This window comes from Trichophyton rubrum, assembly GCF_000151425.1.
Source record: "Trichophyton rubrum CBS 118892 genomic scaffold supercont2.11, whole genome shotgun sequence".
In the NCBI taxonomy this organism is placed as follows: Eukaryota; Fungi; Ascomycota; class Eurotiomycetes; order Onygenales; family Arthrodermataceae; genus Trichophyton; species Trichophyton rubrum.
The window spans coordinates 46,339-67,174 of record NW_003456418.1 but is presented as its reverse complement, the minus strand read 5'-3'; the positions used below and the strand labels follow the sequence as shown (position 1 = coordinate 67,174).

At 48.9% G+C, this 20,836-nt stretch overlaps 7 protein-coding genes across 11 annotated transcripts; 3 read left to right on the top strand and 4 right to left on the bottom strand.

Annotated features, from left to right (window-relative positions):
* Positions 1-564: 564 nt before the first annotated feature.
* Positions 565-2,233, bottom strand: TERG_07777 (O-acetylhomoserine (thiol)-lyase; the record flags this gene model as incomplete). Its single annotated transcript, XM_003231429.1, has 6 exons — positions 565-766; positions 841-1,409; positions 1,479-1,838; positions 1,918-2,001; positions 2,069-2,123; positions 2,187-2,233. The coding sequence occupies 6 exons, from the start codon at positions 2,231-2,233 to the stop codon at positions 565-567; spliced, it is 1,317 nt and encodes a 438-aa protein (XP_003231477.1).
* A 1,528-nt stretch (positions 2,234-3,761) lies between these two features.
* TERG_12590 (uncharacterized protein) lies at positions 3,762-4,091 on the top strand (the record flags this gene model as incomplete). Its single annotated transcript, XM_047751532.1, has 1 exon — positions 3,762-4,091. The coding sequence occupies one exon, from the start codon at positions 3,762-3,764 to the stop codon at positions 4,089-4,091; it is 330 nt and encodes a 109-aa protein (XP_047607358.1).
* A 1,661-nt stretch (positions 4,092-5,752) lies between these two features.
* On the top strand, positions 5,753-6,357 carry TERG_07775 (uncharacterized protein; the record flags this gene model as incomplete). The annotated part of the gene is made up of 3 exons (XM_003231427.1): positions 5,753-5,828; positions 5,903-6,188; positions 6,261-6,357. The coding sequence occupies 3 exons, from the start codon at positions 5,753-5,755 to the stop codon at positions 6,355-6,357; spliced, it is 459 nt and encodes a 152-aa protein (XP_003231475.1).
* A 973-nt stretch (positions 6,358-7,330) lies between these two features.
* On the bottom strand, positions 7,331-11,418 carry TERG_07774 (uncharacterized protein; the record flags this gene model as incomplete). Its single annotated transcript, XM_003231426.1, has 6 exons — positions 7,331-7,360; positions 7,414-10,631; positions 10,695-10,859; positions 10,931-11,054; positions 11,131-11,288; positions 11,409-11,418. The coding sequence occupies 6 exons, from the start codon at positions 11,416-11,418 to the stop codon at positions 7,331-7,333; spliced, it is 3,705 nt and encodes a 1,234-aa protein (XP_003231474.1).
* Positions 11,419-11,550: 132 nt separating this feature from the next.
* Positions 11,551-14,529, bottom strand: TERG_07773 (tubulin alpha chain). 5 transcript variants are annotated; one of them, XM_003231425.2, is made up of 7 exons: positions 14,178-14,446; positions 14,052-14,092; positions 13,925-13,951; positions 13,736-13,814; positions 13,147-13,677; positions 12,658-13,081; positions 11,551-12,565 (listed from the first exon to the last, which is right to left on the bottom strand). In XM_003231425.2, exons 1-7 carry the CDS (start codon positions 14,200-14,202, stop codon positions 12,343-12,345), a joined length of 1,350 nt encoding a protein of 449 aa, XP_003231473.1. In that variant the 5' UTR covers positions 14,203-14,446; the 3' UTR covers positions 11,551-12,342. The 5 variants fall into 5 exon arrangements, with proteins under 5 accessions (XP_003231473.1, XP_047607354.1, XP_047607356.1 ...); XM_047750468.1 differs by having other exon boundaries at positions 11,551-13,081; XM_047750470.1 differs by having other exon boundaries at positions 13,925-14,529.
* A 153-nt stretch (positions 14,530-14,682) lies between these two features.
* On the top strand, positions 14,683-16,440 carry TERG_07772 (uncharacterized protein). The gene is made up of 2 exons (XM_003231424.2): positions 14,683-15,611; positions 15,697-16,440. The coding sequence occupies exons 1-2, from the start codon at positions 15,336-15,338 to the stop codon at positions 16,192-16,194; spliced, it is 774 nt and encodes a 257-aa protein (XP_003231472.1). The 5' UTR covers positions 14,683-15,335; the 3' UTR covers positions 16,195-16,440.
* Positions 16,441-16,957: 517 nt separating this feature from the next.
* On the bottom strand, positions 16,958-19,137 carry TERG_07771 (uncharacterized protein; the record flags this gene model as incomplete). The annotated part of the gene is made up of 8 exons (XM_003231423.2): positions 16,958-17,071; positions 17,152-17,986; positions 18,048-18,093; positions 18,147-18,368; positions 18,428-18,489; positions 18,547-18,712; positions 18,787-18,846; positions 18,933-19,137. 8 exons carry the CDS (start codon positions 19,135-19,137, stop codon positions 16,958-16,960), a joined length of 1,710 nt encoding a protein of 569 aa, XP_003231471.2.
* Positions 19,138-20,836: the final 1,699 nt, after the last annotated feature.

Sequence of the window (20,836 nt, the reverse complement as noted above, 5' to 3'; positions counted from 1 at the left end):
GAGCGAGGAGTATATGCAGGTGATGGAGCAGAGAGGAAGAAGATTGATGGACGAAGATTTCCCTTTGCGGCCGATGCCCGTCGTTTGGTGTTTGCGCCGAGGAAGTACCGGTACTTCTGCGACTGGGGCCTCCTCGCCCCTTCACATGGGCTTCGGCAGGTACTTTTTTGCGGGGGCTGCCAGCGAAGCGGTACTTGCACCCTGGTGGGCCTGCGCTGGGGACGTCGGGGGCGGCGCGGGTACCGGTACTTGCGCTGCGACGATGCAAGCCTCGGCTGGGGCCAGCTGTAACTGGACTGGCTGGTTCCGAGTTAGCAGAAGTGTCTGAGACGTCGCCTACCCGAAAGGAAAAAAAATGAGAGAGAGAGAGAGAGATAGAGACGGCGGCTGACAGGCCAGCGAACACTTCACATGCATCGTCATTCGTTCTATCGCTCAAGCTGGGGCTGGCTGAGCCAGAGAAATATATAACTAGTTGGCTATTTACGTTGGTCGTCTGCTTCCCTTAACGTATCACCCGGTTTTCCTTTCCTACAATAACCACGACGGCGACGACGGTGCGCTCTACGCAGTACGGTCGGCAAGCGCGGCGTTGCAGGCGGCGAAGGACTGCTCGAAGTCAGCGATGATGTCGTCGATATGCTCTGTTCCGACTGAGATGCGGATGCCGTCGTCCCTGACACCAGCAGCACGACGTTCGTCTTCGGTCAATTGCTCGTGGGTTGACGACCATGGATGGATGGCCAGCGTTTTCGAATCGCCCACACTAGTCACCGCATACAAACATTAGCCTCAACCCACTATCGAATTGATATTACGGAGTATCCGAGATGGACTTACTTGGCGAGGTTGGAAATCATCTTGAATCCGTCGACAACCTTGACACCCGCGGCTGCACCACCCTTGACTCCGACTGACAGAACGCCGCCGAAGCCGTTTTTGAGATACTTCTTCGCCGTTTCGTGGCTTTCGTGGCTCTCGAGGCCAGGATACGATACATACGCGACATTCTCGTGCTTTTCCAACCACTTAGCGAGGGCCATAGCGTTGGAGGCGTGACGTTCAGCTCGCAGACTGAGTGTCTCGAGACCAAGCAGCAGTTGCTGTGCACCAAAGGGATTGAGAGCGGAGCCAAGGTCGCGAAGGATCTCGACGCGGACTAGAATAGCAAACGCGACTTTGCCAAAGGTCTCCCAGAACTTGAGTCCATGGTAACCTTCAGACGGTTCGACCAGCTGGGGGAACCGAGCAGCATGCTTGCCCCAATCGAAAGTGCCAGCGTCAACGACTACACCGGCGATCGTCGTGCCATGTCCTCCAATCCATTTGGTGGCACTGTGGACGACGATATCTGCTCCGTGGGAAATGGGACGGCAGAAATAACCTCCTGCTGCAAAGGTGTTATCAACCTGGAACCGTCAGCCTCTAAAACGCTCCCCCTATTCCCTATTTAAATTATGCGCAGCCAATCAACTTACAATAAGAGGAACGCCCCTATCATGCGCAACCTTTGCGATGGCTTCGAGATCAGGCACATTGAATCGTGGATTTCCAATGGTCTCGACATAGACAGCCTTGGTCTTGTCGTCGATCAACGAAGCAATCTTTTCGGGATCCTCTCCCTCGACGAACTTAGTGGTAATTCCTAGACGGGGTAGGAATATCTTGAACTGGTTGTATGTGCCTCCATAGAGGTTGGTGGTAGAGATAATATTGTCACCAGCATGGGCGAGAGCGGAGATGGCCATAAACTGAGCTGCCATCCCGGAAGATGCAGCAACAGCTGCTACACCACCTTCCAAGGCAGCAATACGCTTTTCAAAGACGTCGACGGTGGGCTAGTCATGCGCCAATCAGCCACTTCGCTTTTCAATTGGAGGTAAGAAAACTAGAGCGGGGAAGGGGGGCCATGCGTACGTTCATCAAACGGCTGTAGATGTTGCCAAATTCCTTCAGACTAAATAACCGAGCAGCATGTTCAGAGTTCTTGAAAGTGAAGGACTAGGAAGAGTAAGCAAAAGCGTATTCTAGATTCTCGAGGAGCAGCGGCATCCGTAGTTCAACTAACAGTACTAGCATAGACCGGGACAGCACGGGCATTGGTAGCCGGACAAGGCTCTTGTCTAGTCATTTATTCCATCAGTATGCATTGCGCCATGCGAATCAATGGTTAAATTTAATCCTACCCAGCATGAAGTTGAAGAGTCTCGAAACGGCGGTTGTCAGAAGCCATGATGAGCGATATTCACTCTATGTAGAGACAACAGCAACTGAAACTAGATGAGAATGATCAGAGATCAAGTTATACTGGTCAATTGCAGACTCGACAGCCGTATTTAAACAAAGCCAGAGCCACGTCGAGGCGGGGTAGTTAGGCCAGGGAGGGCAGGACGTAGGATGAGGGTAGGGATATGGCCTCTTGCTCGCTAGTTACCAACCGATCAGGGAGAAGCAAGCGTACGTAAAAACCCGGGTGTGGACAAGCGAAAAGATGAGGATGCAAGATTAAAATACGCAGGGAGAAGAAGCCAGCATTTGTACTTTCAGCGCGAGGCCAGGGCTTTCGCTGCCTTTCCACCTTAACACCAGTTCCGATCTCGATGTATCCCGTATTGCGTGATCCGGTAGGTTCGATGGCTATCAAAGGGCTTTGGGTTGCAGGTGGGTACGGGGAACTTTGAAGGCCTGCAGCCAGCGAGTTATATAGCAGAGGCATCGCGGCAAGCCGGTAGCTAATCCAGAACTAAGTAGTTGACTTGGGGGGTGTCTCTAGATGTACCGCGGGACTCTATTCCAGCAGCTTTGTTAGTAGATTCCGAAGCGAGCGAGCCGGACAGTAACTATGGAGTACCTACTCATAAGATAAGTGGTATCTGCACTATACATGCTAGAATGGTGGTTTGATGGTGATGAAGTTGTTTAGATACGCGAAGTTGCAGTGTTTTACAGTGTGAGCGATCAGAGGACGTTGGAGATACCGCTTTAGGCAATATCCGACGACTCGACTTTTCTTCCTACAAATTCACTTGTCTTCTCGCTCTTTTCCTCCATCAGATCCCCAGCTTCATCAACTGAGTAGCTACTTTTGCGTATAGAGATGCGGGTATACAATACTTGTCGAGTCTTCAACCACACGGATTCTTTTAGTTAGTTATCCCTGCTGGCAGATTTGCAAATGGCCTGCTTCCCCGAGGAGCAACAATCCGGTCCCATCCTTTCGTGCATCATTAGTGAGTCTATCTCGACTCTGCGGGCTTCAACTTGACTAACTCGTCGCGTTGAATAGGCTATCCAGCATGATCGCCAGGGCATCTATTCCCGAGCCGTCCGTTGGAGGGGTAAGATCCAAGAGATCTACGCCCACGGATAATCTGACAGCCAAACGGTGTAACTAGCTAACTATTAACAAACTAGTTATCCAAGTTATGAGGCTCTTCGAATCCTTCCCTTCGAACGCTGCAAATTACATGGGTGTTCTTTGTTTCCTGTTAAACCTTTCATCAGGGTAACTAAAATATTAAGAAAACGCCTGCAGGGGGCCTAAGATGATAAACACTGCATTTCAGCTGCCCGAGCTCTTCAAAGGAACAGAACTAACTAGGCAACAGGCGGTTAGCCTGTGAAGAACGATTCATTATTAGCCACTGAACACGTAGCTTCAACAAAGGGAATTGGAAAGCGAGGAGTTTTCATGCGACTTGGTTTTACACCTTGATGCAGAGTGTGCAGCGTGCACAGCTAACTAGCGAGTTCACGAGGCCATGTGCAGCGGGCCTCAGAGGCTGTGCAACATCGAAATTATGATACACACAACCAGAGAGTATCAACTAGTCTCAGTACAAAGGGGGATTTCTAGAGATATTTCAGGAGTGATATTTGCGGGCAATCCACACCACAGTCAGTATGGAGACCACTATTCCCACCTTCTTTCCCATTCGCTGGCCAACCCAATACCACCGAGACCAATACAAGTCGTGCTCCAGCTGCATCGCATCTTTCCCCGAGTTGAGATGCGGGTATCTACTCTCTGGGACAGGCACCCCAAGGAATTTGCACAATGGGCCCCAACCCTGGTCTGCTCTGAACTCTAAAAACCTTTCCTTTGGTACGGCAGCACGCACACGCTCATTATGCTCCTCAAAAGATTCAATAAAAGCGTTTTGGGAGGACGGATCGCATGGAGGACGACCTTTCGATAAAACGGAAGTGGTACGATGAAGAAGAGCTTGGTACGGAGCTGAAAACTCCCTGTCGAAGAAACAGAGCAAACGCCAGGAATTCCAGGACAAAATTTCGAGAATTAGTTTTTTCATCGACTTGAACCATGCGTCACTCGGCCGCGTGGTTAGAATCACCTTCGCATCGGGGTACGCGGCAATAAGCTCTTCAGCAAAGAGACAACAAGGGTCATCCGTCACTGCCTAGAGGCCAGTCAGTGAACCACGGAAACTGGGCGGAAAACAATAATGGAAAATAAACCTCTCAACATGGCTCCGCCCTTAGCTTTAACGGGATAATAAAAACTACAAGGGAGAAGGAAGCTTACATCATAATTCCAGAGCAGTTGGTCGAAATCCACTCCCTGAAACGGCTCGCCGATTCCGTCGTATTTTGCTCTGACAGCCTTCAGCCAGATTTCGAAGTGTTTATTATTGTTGTTTTTTAACACTTCATTATAATGATACGGATTGAACCCCAGAACTCCCAGGGCGGCGCAAATAGCTGACTTCCAACATTAGTTAGGTATGTATCTTAAGTGTGGTGCAGTTGGGTATATAACTACACACATGTGGTACCAGTACGCGGTAGTCCCAGAACCAGCAACCTCATCGGCTTCGGTCGTGGAACCACTGGGGATGTGTTCGGATATAAGTCCATATTTTATCACGGGCAGCAACTGGTGTTCAGGCCTCAGAGAGTGAAATCCTGAGATTCATTTTTCTCGTGAAGTGCGGGCCGTCGTCTCCCCGCTACGGCAAGCCACTTCGCACCCTGCATAGAAACACGATGCACAAACTAACTGTATCCTGGCCTGTCCAGTTGCCCCTCATAACTAACCAGAGGCTTATCGAGGCCCAGCAGGGCAAGGTAATAGGATAACTACCTTAACCAGTTAACTAACATGACAAATACTGAGTCTGTCAACACCTCCATACTGAGGCACCAAACAAACATCGATGATGATTTTGTACAGCAGCACGGAAAGGGTCGTTATCAACGAGGCTGTGAGCAAACTTAGCAACTCTAGTGTTAAGGGTTTTTAGCTTGATTGTTCTAACTAACGAACATCCTGACCCGCCCTGACGTTGGGTTTGTTACCTGTCACCAAGAGCCGCGATTGTGACAGAGCTCCAACTTCGTTCAGCCGAGCGTCCGGTCCAATACAACTCGTGCTCGTAGGCTGCGAATTAAAATGTGGACGCCTGATTATGTGTGAAAGGTGGATGGCTTAGCCCATTTTGATCTATCTCAGCCCTTCCCCATCGCAAGCTTGCTAGTTAAAGCATCTAATAATAGCACAAGTGGGCTCTTTGCTCTTCATACGTTTTCGAGCCGACGTCATATTACCAGCTATTTAACTCATATTTATTTCTCACTGCCCCCCTTTGGAATCTTGGTCTTCTTGCTTTCTATTCACCTCTGCAGGCTACTGGTGCATATAACCAAGGCAAACCCAACTTCTTTAGTTGGCCAAAATCCTTCGACTAGCAGTTCTATATCAAATTCGTCAGGTCTACAAAAGCCCGTTATCATGCATAACATTATCCTCATCCTTCGCGGCATCCAGGCCCTTCTGGCCGTTGTTACTCTGGGGCTGATCGCATACTGTATGTACCTCCTTAACTACTTTTCTAGGTCAACCATAACTATCCACACGCAATACTAACTCGTCGAACAATAGTTGTTAACTGGGTCCGCGAAAGAATTGTATTCGGAAGCCTCGACAGTGCCAACTTCTTACTTTTCGACAGCATCTGGACACTCTTCATCGCCTTGCCATTCATCGTCTTCTCGCCCAAATTCTTCCCAGCGCTCGCTCACCAGTATGCGCTTCTCGGTGTTGAGGCAGCCACTGTTCTTTTCTGGTTCTCTGCCTTCATTTCCCTGGCTGTCGATACCAGTAATATTGGAGAGTGTACAGTATGCAGCGTGGTCAAGGCTGCTATAGCTTTTGGTGCTTTCGAATGGTGGGTGATTTTCCGTTAGATAACTATATCTCGACCCTAACTAGGCCTGCCGCTGACCATTGGTATTTATAGGGCGGCTTTCGTTGCTACGTTCGTACTCAACGTGATGCCTATGATTAACAACCGAAACAAAGGGTCCTCCGGAGGCCAAGAGCAACCTGCAGTCTAGGTTGCTCTCGGCTCTAGTTAACTGAACGACTGTTCTGTCCTTTATCTTTTATCTTTTTTCCTTGACAGTTACGAATGCCCTTCTCGAGCCGCAAGAGTTTACATCGGTGCTTATAATATATGATACCCATTAAGTTGATAATCAGCCTTTAGTCTAGCTATTGATTTCTCTATGCGTGTTAACGCGATGCTAATAGGGGAACTTCTTTAAGTCTTCATTTGTATGTTTGCTGTCTAGCATTTGTCCCATCGTAACTCTTTCACCCCTGACCATTCCACGTCGTCAATGCTCGTTTATGCATGGTGCCGTGTGACTCTGGTTGGTGGACAGCACAAAATATCGGCAAGGTTGGCTGTATGAAATCAGGTATGAACCTTCCCCTTACGGGTAAACTTCCGGTTTATCTTAGCTCCCTGTAAACATGGTTCCTTCTCCTGGGCCGTACCTTAACTATATACGGTATTTGGTTCAGGGCATGAACGAAAACGAGGTTCGAACTCTCAATACACTGACATCATCTTGATAATTGGTAGACGAAGGAAGAAGCAAAACAAAATACGGGATAGTCCCCGAGGCACACAGGGTTGTACATATACAAGCGCAATATCTATACAAAAGAAGCCAAAGAGACCTCGGCGCAGGAAACACCATTCGTGAGTAGGGAAAAGTAAGAAATATATGCTTAACTGAAAGGTCGTTAGAATTAAAGCTACAAGGCGCAGATATGAGAAAAGGAATGGAATCAAACATCGCGATCGCGTGCGAACAACAAAGGTAATAAAAGGGAAAGTAAAATATCAAGACGTATGTACGTTGATGGCGGGAATTGAAGTATTCTTCGGTCAAGAGCAAAGGGAGACAAATGAAACATAGCTCTGAAGGTGTGTCATGGCTCGAGAACGAGGGGTGGAATGTTGATAACTATTTTCACTCAGAGGCCGTGCCAACGGCAATGAGAAAGGCATTTAATTGTTCATGATTTTGAAGCGAGGAAATCAGCTGCCTAGACATGTTGTTAGTATGAGGATTGGAGTAGAATCATAAAAGATTACTTACTTCATCAAGCTTGTAGTCGAATTTCTCCAGGGCAGCAAGAGCTTCGTCGCGTGGGTAGCCCATACCGGTTAGCCGCTGGAGGATCATATCATCTTCACCTGTGCTAGCATCTAAGGCCCATCCGGCGGGTTTGTTCTGAGTGGGAGGCTGCGGGAACGACATGGCTGAAGTGTTTTCGGTTGCGGCATGACTGGCACCGTCCATGTTTGCGGCAGCGGCGGCTTTAGTTGAGTCAAGGGTAGAAAACAGAGCATCCCAGTCATGGTTAGAGTTAGCGTTCTTTGCTGGACCAGCAGAGGGGGCCTCGCTGGTGAATGGAGATTTGTTGTTAGTGGAAGATGTTGTGCCAGGGCCTGGCTGGAAGGAGAAGAAATCTGCATTGCTGGAGTTGTTTGCAGGCTTGGGTTGTCCAGATGCGGTATCGAACGACATATCAAAGTTAGACGCGTCCTTGTTAAATGGGCTCTCGAAGGTATCTTCATCGCTATCATCTTCAACTTCTTGAGCTGGGGCTAGGTCAAGCCCGGCAAAAGCCGCTTCAAAGTCAGGGTTTGTTGGTTTCTTATTGGCAGCATCATGTTGGGGGACGCCTCCAATGATTGGGTCTTTAGTTGTTGATTCCACTGAATGGGGTGCATCGCCCCCTGCGGTCGGATCATGTCTTCCTGGGACTAACCCCTTAAACTCGGGAGGGGTATTCTGGGCACCTGGTCCAGGCGGTGGAGAAAGAGGCTTGCTGAATGAGTCCGTGGGAGCGAAGCTAGACTTCTGAGCTCCATCCTTCGATGATTCTTGTGAAGAGAAAGTGGTATCTCGGGGAGGAGAGGCAGGGGCAAAATCATCGTCAAATCCGGCGTGGTCATCGTCAGAAGAATCATCGTCGTCGTCAAATTCCCTAATTGGGGGGAATTCGTTGCTACCAGCAGCAGCAGAGCTGTTGGATTTATCTTTCTCGCCCTCTGTCTTCCCACCTGATTTCTTCATGGACGCGAATGCTTCCTCAAAATCAGAGGCCTTCTGAGACGGAGATCTGGCATGTGCCACACCGCTAAAGAGTTCATCGAAGCTAATTTCCTTCTTGTTTTCAGGCTGTGGCGTACTGTTTGTTGGGAATGCGCCGGGAACAACTGGCTGCGGCTCTATTCCGCTCTTTGTGGTATCATCGGCAGCACCAGCAGCCTCATCTCCAGGCCCTTCGTCAAAAGGAGAGGATTGCTTTCTTAGAGCATCAGCCTCTGAAACACCTGAGGTGTCAAAACGACTTGCTGGTGGGGAAGGTCTGTTGGATGAAGTCACGGATGTTGCGTGACCTCCAAGAGGGAGATTATTTGGGGTTATCTGCCTCGAGAGCGGTGGCGCCGGCGGCTCAGCAGCGGCAGCCCCAAACTGAGTATCAAAAGCTGTTGAAGGGGTAAAGGAACCGCTTGCAACCCTGCTGGCATCGGGGGTGGATGCTCCACTGCGAGGGGACGCGGCTCTGAAGGTGGTTTGTGGGGGTGGGGTAGAAGTAGACGACGGAGCGAAAGAGGATCCAAACATGTTGTCAAAAACACTGCGGTTATCATTTGGTTGCTGCTTTTGACCGGTAGCCTGGGGAGAGAGGGCCCCTGGGGATGACACGCCGGTTCCACGTCTAAAGAATGGGTTCTTTGCCTGACTGCCGGTTGACGCGGCAGGGCTTTCGAATGGTGAATTATGGGAGCCAGGAGCAGCGGCGTCTCGTTCTGACCCTTCGTTTTGCTGACTATACTGGTCGAGCTCTTCCTGGAGACGATCGCGTTCAGCCTCAACAGTCGCAAGCTGTTTCTTATTGATAGCTACCAGTCCCTTTTGTTGGCGGGCCTCAGACTTAACCTTCTCCAGCTGTGGTTTTAGCTGGCTTGTCTGAGCATTAGCCTGCTTGATCTTTTCCTTCAAAGAGGCATTTTCGCGCTGGTCGGCTTCCAGTGCTGCAGCCATTTGATTGTACTGAGTAGCCACGTCGCGTCGGGAGGCTTCGATAAGGGAGAATTCCTGTTCGAGTCTCTTGACCTCTGCCTTCGAGGTGGCTAGCCGTTCCTCAAGCGCCTTGAGTGACTTCACTTCATTTTCATACATTGTTCGAGCCTGCGAAAGTCTGGCCTCGAAATCCTTTTTCTGTTGCTCGACTTGACCACTATCCTGTTCGGCAGCACTGCGCTTGGTTTGGATATTTTGCATCTCTTTGGAAAGCGTACCAACCTGGTTAGAAAGATTTGCAAGATCGGTAGTGTCCTGTGTCAGTTTCTTACTTTCCTCAGGATCCGCGTCTCCAAGGAGATCGTCCGATGGAGAGGCCGTGGTATTTTGGGCTCCTGGTGCCGGGCGGCCAGCGGCAATGGGTCCTAGGCTCTGGCCAAAGGAAGACGCCGGTACGAAGGGTTTAAATGTGGAGGATGGCGGTTGGCGCGTGGGTGAAGAAGGAGGTTGGAATTGAGAGCCAGAGCCTCCTGTAGACTGGGCCACCTGTGTCGGAGCTGTGAACACATCCAAACCAAAAAGGTCTTCAGACGCCGATCTGGCTCCTGTTATCTGGGGCTGAATGGCACGAGCACCTAAGCGTCGCATGCTGGGGGGAACTAGGTTAGGGGGCAGGGTCTGTGGTAGCAGCTCTTTTGTTGTCCGCTGCTGTCGCACTAGATACATAGCAACAGCAAATTCATCCCTACTCAGCTGACCATCAGAGTCGATGTCTGATAGATCCCAGATATGTGCTAGGACCTCTTCTGGCAGTCGCGCATTAGTGAAGAAGCCAACAGCCTGGTCTCCATTAATGTACCCAGTTCTTGCTTTATCTACTGTTGAAAACACATTATCAAAATGGGCTTTGTCCTGAGGAGTGATTAGCCAGTCATTTCCTGTGTGTACCTGGCTTAAGGGGCTCTGTGCACGGGGAACATGGCCTGAACCACTAAATTGCTTTGGGATTGCAGGTACTGGCGGCACATCTGGAATGGACCGAGAGCCAGTCGAGTTCCGGGCAACTACTCGCCGCGCCGCAGCCTCATACAGCCCCGGTGGAAGGGACTGGGGTATCCCTCTTAAAGCGCCCGATTTGTAGGCGGTTAAAAGATGCATAGCAATTATAAACTCCGTAGCATCCAAGGCACCGCGCTGCATTGAATCAGCTAGATTCCATATTCTGCCTAGGATCTCATTTGGTAAACGAGCTCTCTCGAATATTTGCTTGGCAGTCTCTCCTGTTATACTATGGTCAGCAATTGGTCAAAGAGGTAGTATCAGTGGCTAAACACGTCTCGTACCGGATATATATCCGTTTTGAGTATCTGACTTATTAAAAAGCGCGGAGAACTTCGCAACATCGTCGGGGTTTAGCGGTGGCACTCTAAGAGGTGGGCCGGTCGGAGGTGGACTTGTAGCCGTTGGGACGTCTATGTTGAGGCCAGAGAAACTAGGTAGCGGTCCAGCTATACAATCAATATATGTCAGTAAGTGGCACCTCCCGGTAACTGTAGATGTATAAATCGTGTAGACGCACGCTGTAATGCCAATTCCTCTGTTGGATGTCGGCCTGCCTGCGCATGACCAATCAATCTCATCACAATCCCAAACCCAGACGGCGTTAAAAGCCCGCGGTTCTGTGTATCTGCAATTTGCCATATCTGAACTTAAGATTAGCCTCTTTCTCTAGCTATACAGGTCCATTCGTGTGTCCTGGGTAGATGAAGAATGACAAACCAAACCCAAAGTCTCAGGAGCCAAGTTCGTCTTCTCAAAAAACGAAACCGCCGTTTCCCCGGTGATGACACCCAAGTTGGTCTTATCTGCGGTTTGGAACAATTGATAGAACACTCGCTTCTCTTCGGGAGTTAGGTTTAAATTAGGATGTTGTGCAGCTATATAGTTCAATATCAAAACGAGTCAGTCAAGGTGTTGTGCGGTGGTATGGTAGGTAAAATACCGGCAATATAGGAACAGTCGGAAAATGCGGAGTAAAAGCAAGAAAGAGAGCTTACAGTCAGCCATAATGCCAGTATCTCCCTCCCTCTAGTGGACAATATTGCAAGGAGCCCAGAGAGAGAGAGAGTAGTACCCCGCTCGACAACGATATCGTACAATGTGCGAATGTCGGGAGGGCGGCGGCGCGCAGGCTGCGTTGTTAGTTATATCAGCCAGCCCAAACAACGGATGGATGGGGTGCCCCTGATAACCAGCAAACAGCAGAGCAGGAGTGTTTGTCGCAGCGTAGAAACGGAGAGCGGAGCAAAACGAAGGAGACAAGCTCTTCGGCGGCGTAACAGCAGCGAGAAATGAAGGCGTTGAAGGTGTTTTTTGGGAAGTTGTTGTCTGTCGTCGTCGACCTCGTCGTCGTCGTTCTGCTTTTGGGGGGGAGAGCTTGACGAGGTCGCTGCAGCCAATCAGGAGGCGCGCGGCGTTCGGATAAACTAACGCCGAACGTTGAATTACCTAATAATTACATCATCATGTGAAGCAGCCGCGAATGGAAGATTGAGAGAGAGATGAGAGAAGGAGAATTTGTCTTTTATATATTCAAACGCTTGCTGTGGATTACCGGTTCTAGAAAAGAAATTTTGCACGTAGGGAGGGAAAGAGACTCTACTCAAGAAATGCAAAATATAGGAAAAAACTCCTTGCACCTCCAGAGAAAGAGAAGACAACAAAAACATATTATACCGGGGAGACGCTCCCTAAAATCGAGGACATAGTATGGATTGACAACCAGCACCCCCAATTCCGCCTCTCCATCAAGCCATCAGGAGCAACAGCACGCAGGTTATTAGAGAGCCGTGTCTTCGGCTGGTTAGCGTCTGGAGATTAGTTGTTATGGGCCAGAGAGCCGAACAGAGAGAGGGCTGTGCTTATTGTAGTGATAGACCAACAGGAAAAAGGGGAGTTGGTTAGTGATATGTTGATTTGGAGTGCTGTTGATTAGTACTCCTGCTCAAGTTCTTCATCACCCTCGGCGTGGGCGATTTCCTGGTAGTCACGCTCCAGGACCGCTAGATTTTCACGAGATTCAGCGAACTCACCCATTTCCATGCCTTCGCCGACGAACCAGTGAACAAAGGCTTGCTTGGAGTACATAAGGTCGAACTTGTGGCAGAGAGACGTCCATGCCTCTCCGATGGCAGTTGTATTCGAAAGCATGCACCTATGACGATGTTAGCCTAGTTGCTTCCTGTTGTTTCATATCTTCCTCTTCCACCATCCGTTTACGGGGGCGGGGATTCGTTTCAGACTTACACTGCACGGTCCGTCTTTGCCATGTCACCGTTTGGCACGTGCTCAGGAGCTTTATCACAGATACCAATCTTGAAACCAGTGGGACACCAGTCGACAAACTGGATGGTCTGTTTGGCCCTGACAGTAGCAACTGCAGAATGGACTTCCTTGGGAATGATGTTACCGCGGTAAAGCAGACAGGTTGCCATGTATTTGCCGTTCTGCGGGTTACATTTGACCATCTGGTTGTTTGGATCGAAACAGGCCAATGTCATTTCGCGGATAGTGTTTGTTTCATGGGTAGCCCTGGAGTCCTGTGCAATGGGTGCATAGGCAAACATGGGGAAATGAACACGAGGGAACGGAACAAGGTTGGTCTGGAACTCGGCCAGATCAACATTAAGATAGCCACCGAAACGGACAGATGCCGTAACCGAAGATACAACTGTTTAAAAATGTCAGCTGTTTCTTTCTAGCTCGTTAATTGAAAACAAGTCTCAATCTGCTAACCTTGTGCAACGAGACGGTTCAAGTTTTCTAATCCTGGCCGTTCAATGGTGAGCTGCTTCGTGCAGATATCGTAGATGGCTTCGTTGTCAAGGAGGAAGCTGCAATCCGATAACTCCATAGTCGAGCTTGTAGCCAGTACCGAATTGTACGGCTCGACTACCGAAGTTGACAGGTTGGGAGCTGGGTAGACACAAAACTCAAGCTTGCTCTTCTTTGCAAAGTGGGTGGCCAGACGTTCTAGGAGAAGTGTACCAAAACCTGAACCCGTACCACCGCCGAGGGAGTGGAAGAGTAAGAATCCCTGTAGGTCATCGCAGTTCTCAGCAAGACGATTGACTCTTTCCACAACATCGTCAATTATCTCTCTGCCGATCGTATAGTGTCCACGAGCAAAGTTGTTCGAAGCATCTTCCTTTCCGGTGATCATCTGGGCAGGATGGAAGAGCTGGCGATAGGTACCAGTCCGCACCTCGTCGACCACATTCGGTTCAAGATCGCAGTATATCGTTCGGGGAACATATTTACCGCTTCCTAAAAGTCTGTTAGAAGGGCCTGGTAGCCATTGGATGGAAGAGAAAGCATGACCTACCTGTCTCAGAGAAGAAAGTATGGAAGGTATCCTTATCTGGATTCTCGGCTTTGCGTTCTTCAGTCAGATAACCGTCAGGCTATAATAATGGACATTGACATATTAGGAGACGATTCTCATGCGATTCAACAGAGGCAGAGAGAGACAGAGAGACTCGGGGTGTCGAGGGAGAGGTCGGGTAGTAGGTACCTGGAGTCCGTGTTCAAGGCAATATAGCTATTAAGACCGGGACAGTCAGACGATCAGCATGTCCATACAATCAAAATCCACAAGGTTATCTAGTCTCATAGGTCTAGACATGAGGTTAATATCATACCTCCCACGAGGAGTTTGCAATCTGGCAACCGGCCTGGCCGACTTTAACGAGGCAGCAATGTCAGCAAACAGATCTAAGATCGTCTTAAACACGGGAGCCTGCAGCCCAAGTTCATGTATGTATTACCGTTCAAAGAAATAACCTCTCTCATGGCGAATCACTGGAAGTCTCAAAGCTCTCGGGGAATGTTGTTTAAGCAGAAATGAAGCGAGTCTCTCGCCCCACGGTTGACAGTAATAGGGGAGGCTCTGCTCCGGTAATGCGAGGATTGCTGCCCAAGCTGAAACGGCCGAAAAAGGACACCAACGGCAGGGTTCAAAAGGTGGGATGGGCAATCCTAGTACGGAGTAAAAGCTTCTACTCTCCTCGACGGCAGACAGGTGCTCTGTAGTATCTCTGAGGGCCCTTTCAAGCTTGACTGAGTGAGCGTGCGCAGCGAGGGAGTCTTGTTTTCCTTTCTATCTTTTTCCTCTCTCCCCTTTTGTCAACAAAAAAACGGCGGCTGTTGTGTCATTGGCTCCCTTTTTTTTTTTTTTTTTTTTTTTTTTTTTTTTTTTCGCCCGGCGGTTCCTGGGCTGGAGGGAAAATAAGCGCGCGCTGGGAGAAGCGCCCCGACCCCGGCTAACCTCCCCAACGGGGACCAACAGCCTACCACGAGCGTGCGTCTACTCGTCCTGGGTGACAGCTACTATTGATACTGAGACCGCATAGACAGTTCTTATATGACATATCGCCCATTTGTGGTACGACCCTTTCCCTTTCGACATGAGTGCGACGCTGGCGTGAGCAGCAGGGCCGGTTCGTGTGGTGGGACAGCTGTCAGCCAGGCAGTAGTGGAAGGGCTTACTGGGCAGCTGAAGCAGCCACCAGACCACCGGGGTCGACCAGGCCGAGTTGTCGGCCGTGAGGACCTTTACGGCTCACTCTGGCAGTGTATAGCCTTCTGCCTTCTGGTGGCTTGACGCTTGCTGCAAGAGGTGCTGCAGCTTAGCTGGCTTGTGCATGGTTTTGGGGCTGCTCGAGTCCAATCCCACATGAGCGCCGCCTTGTCATTGGAGCCATTCGTTTGCTACCAAGTTGGCTAGTGACAATCCAAAGGAAGATCCCGTGGATGATATCAGTTAGGAGGATATAATAATACCTTTCTCTACCCCGCTGCAGAGCCAAGAGGAGTTTTCCTTATCGTTTGTATACCTGGGGCATTTGAGCAGGTGAAATCGAGATTACGGATATACCAATACAAACAGGACTAAAGGAACATCATTGTACTTTTGAGAATAAAATATGAGGTTTACGCTATGGCTAGTCAGTGGCTTTGTCGGCCTTGTGCTGGCAAACGTCGAGAAGACGATGTTTATATCGCCAAACATGGACGTGGCTCAGTCCGCCCTTTTAAACGTTGAGTTAAAGGCTCTTTCACCTTCAGCACCGAGCATCAGGGAACACCTTGAAGCTGCATTTCCAACTGATATGGCTCCTTCTGGGAAGAGGTCGTGGTACCGTCTCGAAGGGCTGGTTCCTGGACAGCGCTATGAAGTTCGAGTATGCTGGCTAGCAACAGTAAGTATTCCACGCCAGTAACCACTCTATTATCTCCACGTATATAAAATTAGCTATAATAAGCTCTGCTGATTACTTCCTCTAGCAACCGACTGAATTCATTCTATCAATTCACCAACCATCTGAGATACTCCAGTCTCCAAATCTATTGGCTTCCCTAGCTGAATTCTCGGAGATCCAGGCTTATCGTAACAAAAACAGCACTTCACTAGGAGGAGCCTCGGTCCGTCCCGCTGGGGTGACACTGTATCTTGTCATTGATGCAGCTGCAGACTACTTCACATCTGACAAAGGACTGATGGCAGATGTTCCACCAGTACTCGTCGACCTCATTCTCGACCCCTATATTTTCAACATTCTTCCAACTTCCCTTGTACCTACTTTGGGTTATGTTTTGGTCTCAGCTGTACTTGCATGGTTTATATCACGGTATATCTGGCTCCGGCTTTCAGCCGCAGCGAAGGCGTTGGATGTTGACGCAGAGAAGGAAAGTCAAATACAATCTCAGTCAGTCCTAGTGCAGAACCATTGGATTGGTGCTGCAAGGAAAAAGGACAATAGAATCAACTTTTTCAGCTGTTGATTGATTTATGCATGGCGAATTCTGGATTTCCTTGTCTTGAATTCCGATGAACAAAATTTTCCCCTTTTTGTTACATGGCTTCGGATGCATGGGACGGTTAACATGTTTTTGTCTATCGACTAGTTGTATATGTCACTCTTTCGGTAGGTTTTGATAGCCTCCTTCGTTCACCTAATATAAACTCGAGAAAAATTTCTCTTCATCATGTCACGGTTACCAGAAACCTATCCCCTAGAAAATAATATTCCTACATATCCGCATAACTCTAGCGGCCAAGGAACTACAGAGAGAATACATTTTTATTTGGCACATTCCTGCTTTTCTGAACCTATCCGGTCTCACTATTGATACGTATATACAGGCTTTTATAGCAGGGCTTCACACGACGCCGCCAAATGACATTTAAATAGGTTGTGTCTCGCGCTTTAGCCAGGCGGTTGTTAACTCGTCCTTCTCAAAGAAGGGACTGGTCTTCTCCCAGACTTTCGCATGGTAATCATTCACCCACTTTCTCTCAGCTTCGGTCAAGAGAGAAGCATCAAGGAGTTTTTGGCAGAAAGGTACCAGGGTGATGGACTCAAATCCGAGGAAGGGCTTGTCGCCGAATTTGTGTGCAGTCTGGACCTCCTTGCAGATTACGAGGTCTAAAGAGGCCGTCAGTATGAAAAAACTAGAATACGCAGTCATTGAACTTACTCTCGAGACGAATGCCGAAGTTGCCGTCTTCATAATATCCAGGCTCTATTTTGCAATTAGTAGTGATTCAAGAAAGATGAGATGCAGAAATCCTACCGTTGGAAAGAACATTGCTGGCAGAGAGAGGAACTTCAGCGTACTGAGCACGGCTTCCTATGCCCATAGGTCCCTCATGGACGTTCTTAGAGAGAATGTGTTAGCCTAAGAGAAGTAATAATAAAAATAAAAAAAGAAAAAAAAAAGAAAAAGGAAACCCCGTACCAAAAATGAGCCAACACCATGACCGGTGCCGTGGAGGTAATCCAGACCCTCCTTCCACAAATGCTGTCGAGCAAACGAGTCAATGGCGTATCCGGTGGTTCCTTTGGGGAAAATGGCATTGTCAATGCTGATATGTCCCTTTAGAACAAGTGCATAAGCCTTCTTCTGGAACTCCGTGGGCTCTCCAAAGTGGAGAGTTCGGGTAGTATCAGTAGTACCATCAAGGTATTGGCCACCAGAGTCACACAGGTACATAGCCTTCGGGTCAATGATAGCGCAAGTTGACTTCTCGGGTTTGTAATGAATGGTAGCACCGTTAGCACCGGTAGAAGAGATGGTGTCGAAGGAGTTGCCGACGAAGAGGTCATATTTCTTGCGGATCTCGAAGAGTTTGTCGGCTCCATCTACTTCGTCTAGCTTGGCACCTTCTTTGATCAATGCATTTTCAAGCCAGGCGAAGTACTCGATCAGAGCTGCACCGTCTCGGATATGGCATTTTCTGAATCCTTCCAGTTCAACTTCGTTCTTGATGGCTTTGGCGTCAGTGATGGGACTTCGAACCTCAACGACGTTCTGTTCCCCACCGAGGGCGAGGCTCAAAGACCACGAAGCCTTGTTAGACAACAAGAACTTCCCAGAGGAACCGCTGCTAGCCGATGCCTTTGATTCGGCGAGGACTTTGGAAGCTTGGAAGATGGACTCGTATGGCTTGAGAACGACCTTGCCTTCGAGATGTTTTCTGGCTTCTGGAGACAGCTTGCTCTCATCGACATAGAGTTCCGCAACTGAGGGCGTCACAATTGCGTACGAGAAAAAGACGGGGTTATATGGAATACTACACCAGTCAGCATGGCTTTTTGTATAAAGTGAAAGATACCATTTATATAGAAACTTACTCGCTTCCACGGAGGTTGAAGAGCCATGCAATCTCATCCAAGGTGGCTATATTGCGTTTGTTAGTATATGTTTGATCAAAAATAGATCTAGCGTCATACAAATAACCATAGCAGACCTCTTCTTCGCAGTCAATTCCTTTCGCAGGTCTTCCACTTTCTCCTCGAATGACTTTCCCGCGCGCTCAACAGGCTGTACCGTAATTTGGTTGGCAGGCCGTGCAGGACGTTCATCTCCCCAGACGGCATCAATCAGGTTCTGATCAATTCCAACCAAGGAGCCTCCGGTGGTCTTCAACGTCTGAGAAAGCTTTCGTGCATCCGCTATAACATACAGTTAGTCACGATGACACTTGTAAGAGACGCATACTGTAGATTCTCACCTGCCGTAATAAGTGACGGGTCAACACCCACAACCTTGCCGTTCTCGGCCTGCTCAGCGGTCCTATATCCAGCCTGTCAACCATTATACCGGAAAAGTCGATACCAGGGGCAGATATACCATTCTTCCCAGGTTGGGACACCCTCGACACCTCGCTTCAACAGGATCCAGTTGGCATCGAGCTGTTTTGCAGCTTGGCTGAAGTATCTGCCGTCTGTAGACAGAGCAGCTTTACTCATAGAGACGATGGCACATCCTGCCGAGCCAGTGAAGCTGGATATGAAAGCTGCAGTGATACGTATGAGCGTCTGCCGGCTGGTATTACGGGTAGGTATTCTTTTATGGAGGGACAGGTCTAACCTCGACGCCCATCACATGGAGCAATGTACTCCGACTGATGGCTGTCTTCCGAAGGCACAACTTTAAGGCGAGGAGTAGAAGAAAGAAGAATGAGTATACGACTGTTATTATCAAGGGAGCTTTAATGGTGTATCTGAATTGCATACTATATACATCGACCTTGTTCTGAGCCATCAGCTCTCGCAGCTTTGCGAGACGCTGGGTCGTGTCAACCGGTGGTGGCGGCATATCGAGAGCAGTGCGGAGTATCTGAGAGGTAGACAACGGTCTGCTGGAGTGTCCGGTGGGAGATTGGAAGTAGAGGAAGTGTGGTTTGAAGAGAAACCGGAGATGAGGGCGGAAGATGGTCATTTATCGGGCGGACGAGGGGTTCTTTATAGAGGGAGCGAGGGGTGGTTTCGTGTCCGGGGGGGATCATCCGCATGCAAGGGCGGCTGCGGAGAAGATGCTGTGACCTTTCGCTGTTAGTCTTTTGTGTTGCTTGGGTTGGCTTCTTGCTGTCCCGGCAGCGGCTGGTTGGTAAAAAGTATGCAGGGGGCGGGTAGTTCAGCGATAGAGATAACCAGGTCGTTCGACGAAGGCGATTCCCCTCGGGCCGGAACGAGCTCGCCAGACAGCTAACTAGTTAGTTACTTTAACTAGTCCGCTTGTTAGTTTGGCTATCGCTAGCTAGGTAGTTAGTTACCTGCTGTGTACTTTTGTATGTTTGTATCTCCTTGCGCGCTGAGTTTGTTTGTTGATGTCGGCCTTTTATTCCTTTGGCCTGCAAGTTTCAACGCCACGTGACCATCTCGTCGCTCGACGTCGCTTTTTTCTGCTTTAGGGAATTTTCGACTTCACGACAAGTTTCGGTGCTGAAGGCGAGTATTTTTATTGCGGTGGTGCAGTCGATGGCCTGACCCGATGAACCGGCGTTGGTAGCTTTCAGATATACCAGAAGAAAAAGGCCCGCTACGGAGCCATTGTCTCCATTTGCTATCCTGACCTCCGGTGAAGCGAATTGGGGCCCCTCCTTTGACCAAGTAACAGCGAACAATGCTATTTATCCAGCCAGTTTCTGTCCCGCAGCTAGGCAGCCATGCGTTCCTTATATAAAAGGAGATATACACTCATGTACCAGACTATTAGCAAGTACTCTTCTTTCTCTCGTGGAGTATGCCATGTCTAGAGAATGGAACGGCCATCATCAGTACTGTGCTGTTGTTACTACTGTTGAATCTCCCTCTGCTGGACGTCTGGTAAGCCAGCCATCTCCTGGCCAACCCTGCTGTTGTGGTGCAACCTCTGACTGGCGCAACTGGTGCGGTCTAAGCTACTAATACATTATTTATTACTGCTGTCTCCATCATTACTGATTGACTGATTGATTGACTCTCTTTACTCACTCCTCCCTTCCTTGTTTGTGGGAGAGACTGACCTTTTCACTGTGGCTGTCTCTCTTTCTTTCTATAACCATCATAACTTTTTGACTCCTGTCTATCACAGGAGCACACTTGTTGTCACTGTTTTTTTGATAACAAAATCAAGAATATCTTCTACGAAATCCGCTTTCCTGGCCAGAACCACTCTTCTCCCTCTCTCTCTCTCTCTATCCGGAGAGCTAACCAAAAGAAGAAAAAAGAAGACCAATAACAAAAATATTCTGACCTTGCTGGAGATAGCATTCAGGATGGACCAGCCAGAGGGGTCAACTATGCAGCAAGCTGATATTGATGCCCTGATTTTTGAGGCTAGACAGGTATGTCCTGAATATATCTTGATACAGCGTCTTGTTTTAATGCATCTTGAGCCTTCCTATTGACAGACTTATCTCCTACAGCTTGCGATTGACTTGACTACCCCTGGACTCGCTAGCCAAGTGGCTACCATTCAAGAGCGCTTGCTAAAATTACAGAAGTCGAGTGCAGGATGGATGATAGCGGATGGCTTTCTAGGATGCGAGGATCCAAAGATCAGGTTCTATGGACCTCTTACCCTTACGATGAAAATTAACCAGGAATGGTGAGACATCTGTCATACCCTGAGTACAAGAAGTCGCCCACTCTAATTT

Excerpts from the sequence above, each read along its gene's own strand:
- TERG_07773 (XM_003231425.2), bottom strand. The coding sequence starts at position 14,202 with ATGAGAGAGGTTATTTCTTTGAACG. Across the intron at positions 14,093-14,177 it reads AGAGGTTATTTCTTTGAACG|TCGGCCAGGCCGGTTGCCAG; the intron begins GTAATACATACA and ends GCCTCGTTAAAG. Across the intron at positions 13,815-13,924 it reads GCCTTGAACACGGACTCCAG|CCTGACGGTTATCTGACTGA; the intron begins GTACCTACTACC and ends CCATTATTATAG.
- TERG_07772 (XM_003231424.2), top strand. The coding sequence starts at position 15,336 with ATGAGGTTTACGCTATGGCTAGTCAGTGGCTTTGTCGGCCTTGTGCTG. Across the intron at positions 15,612-15,696 it reads GAGTATGCTGGCTAGCAACA|CAACCGACTGAATTCATTCT; the intron begins GTAAGTATTCCA and ends TACTTCCTCTAG.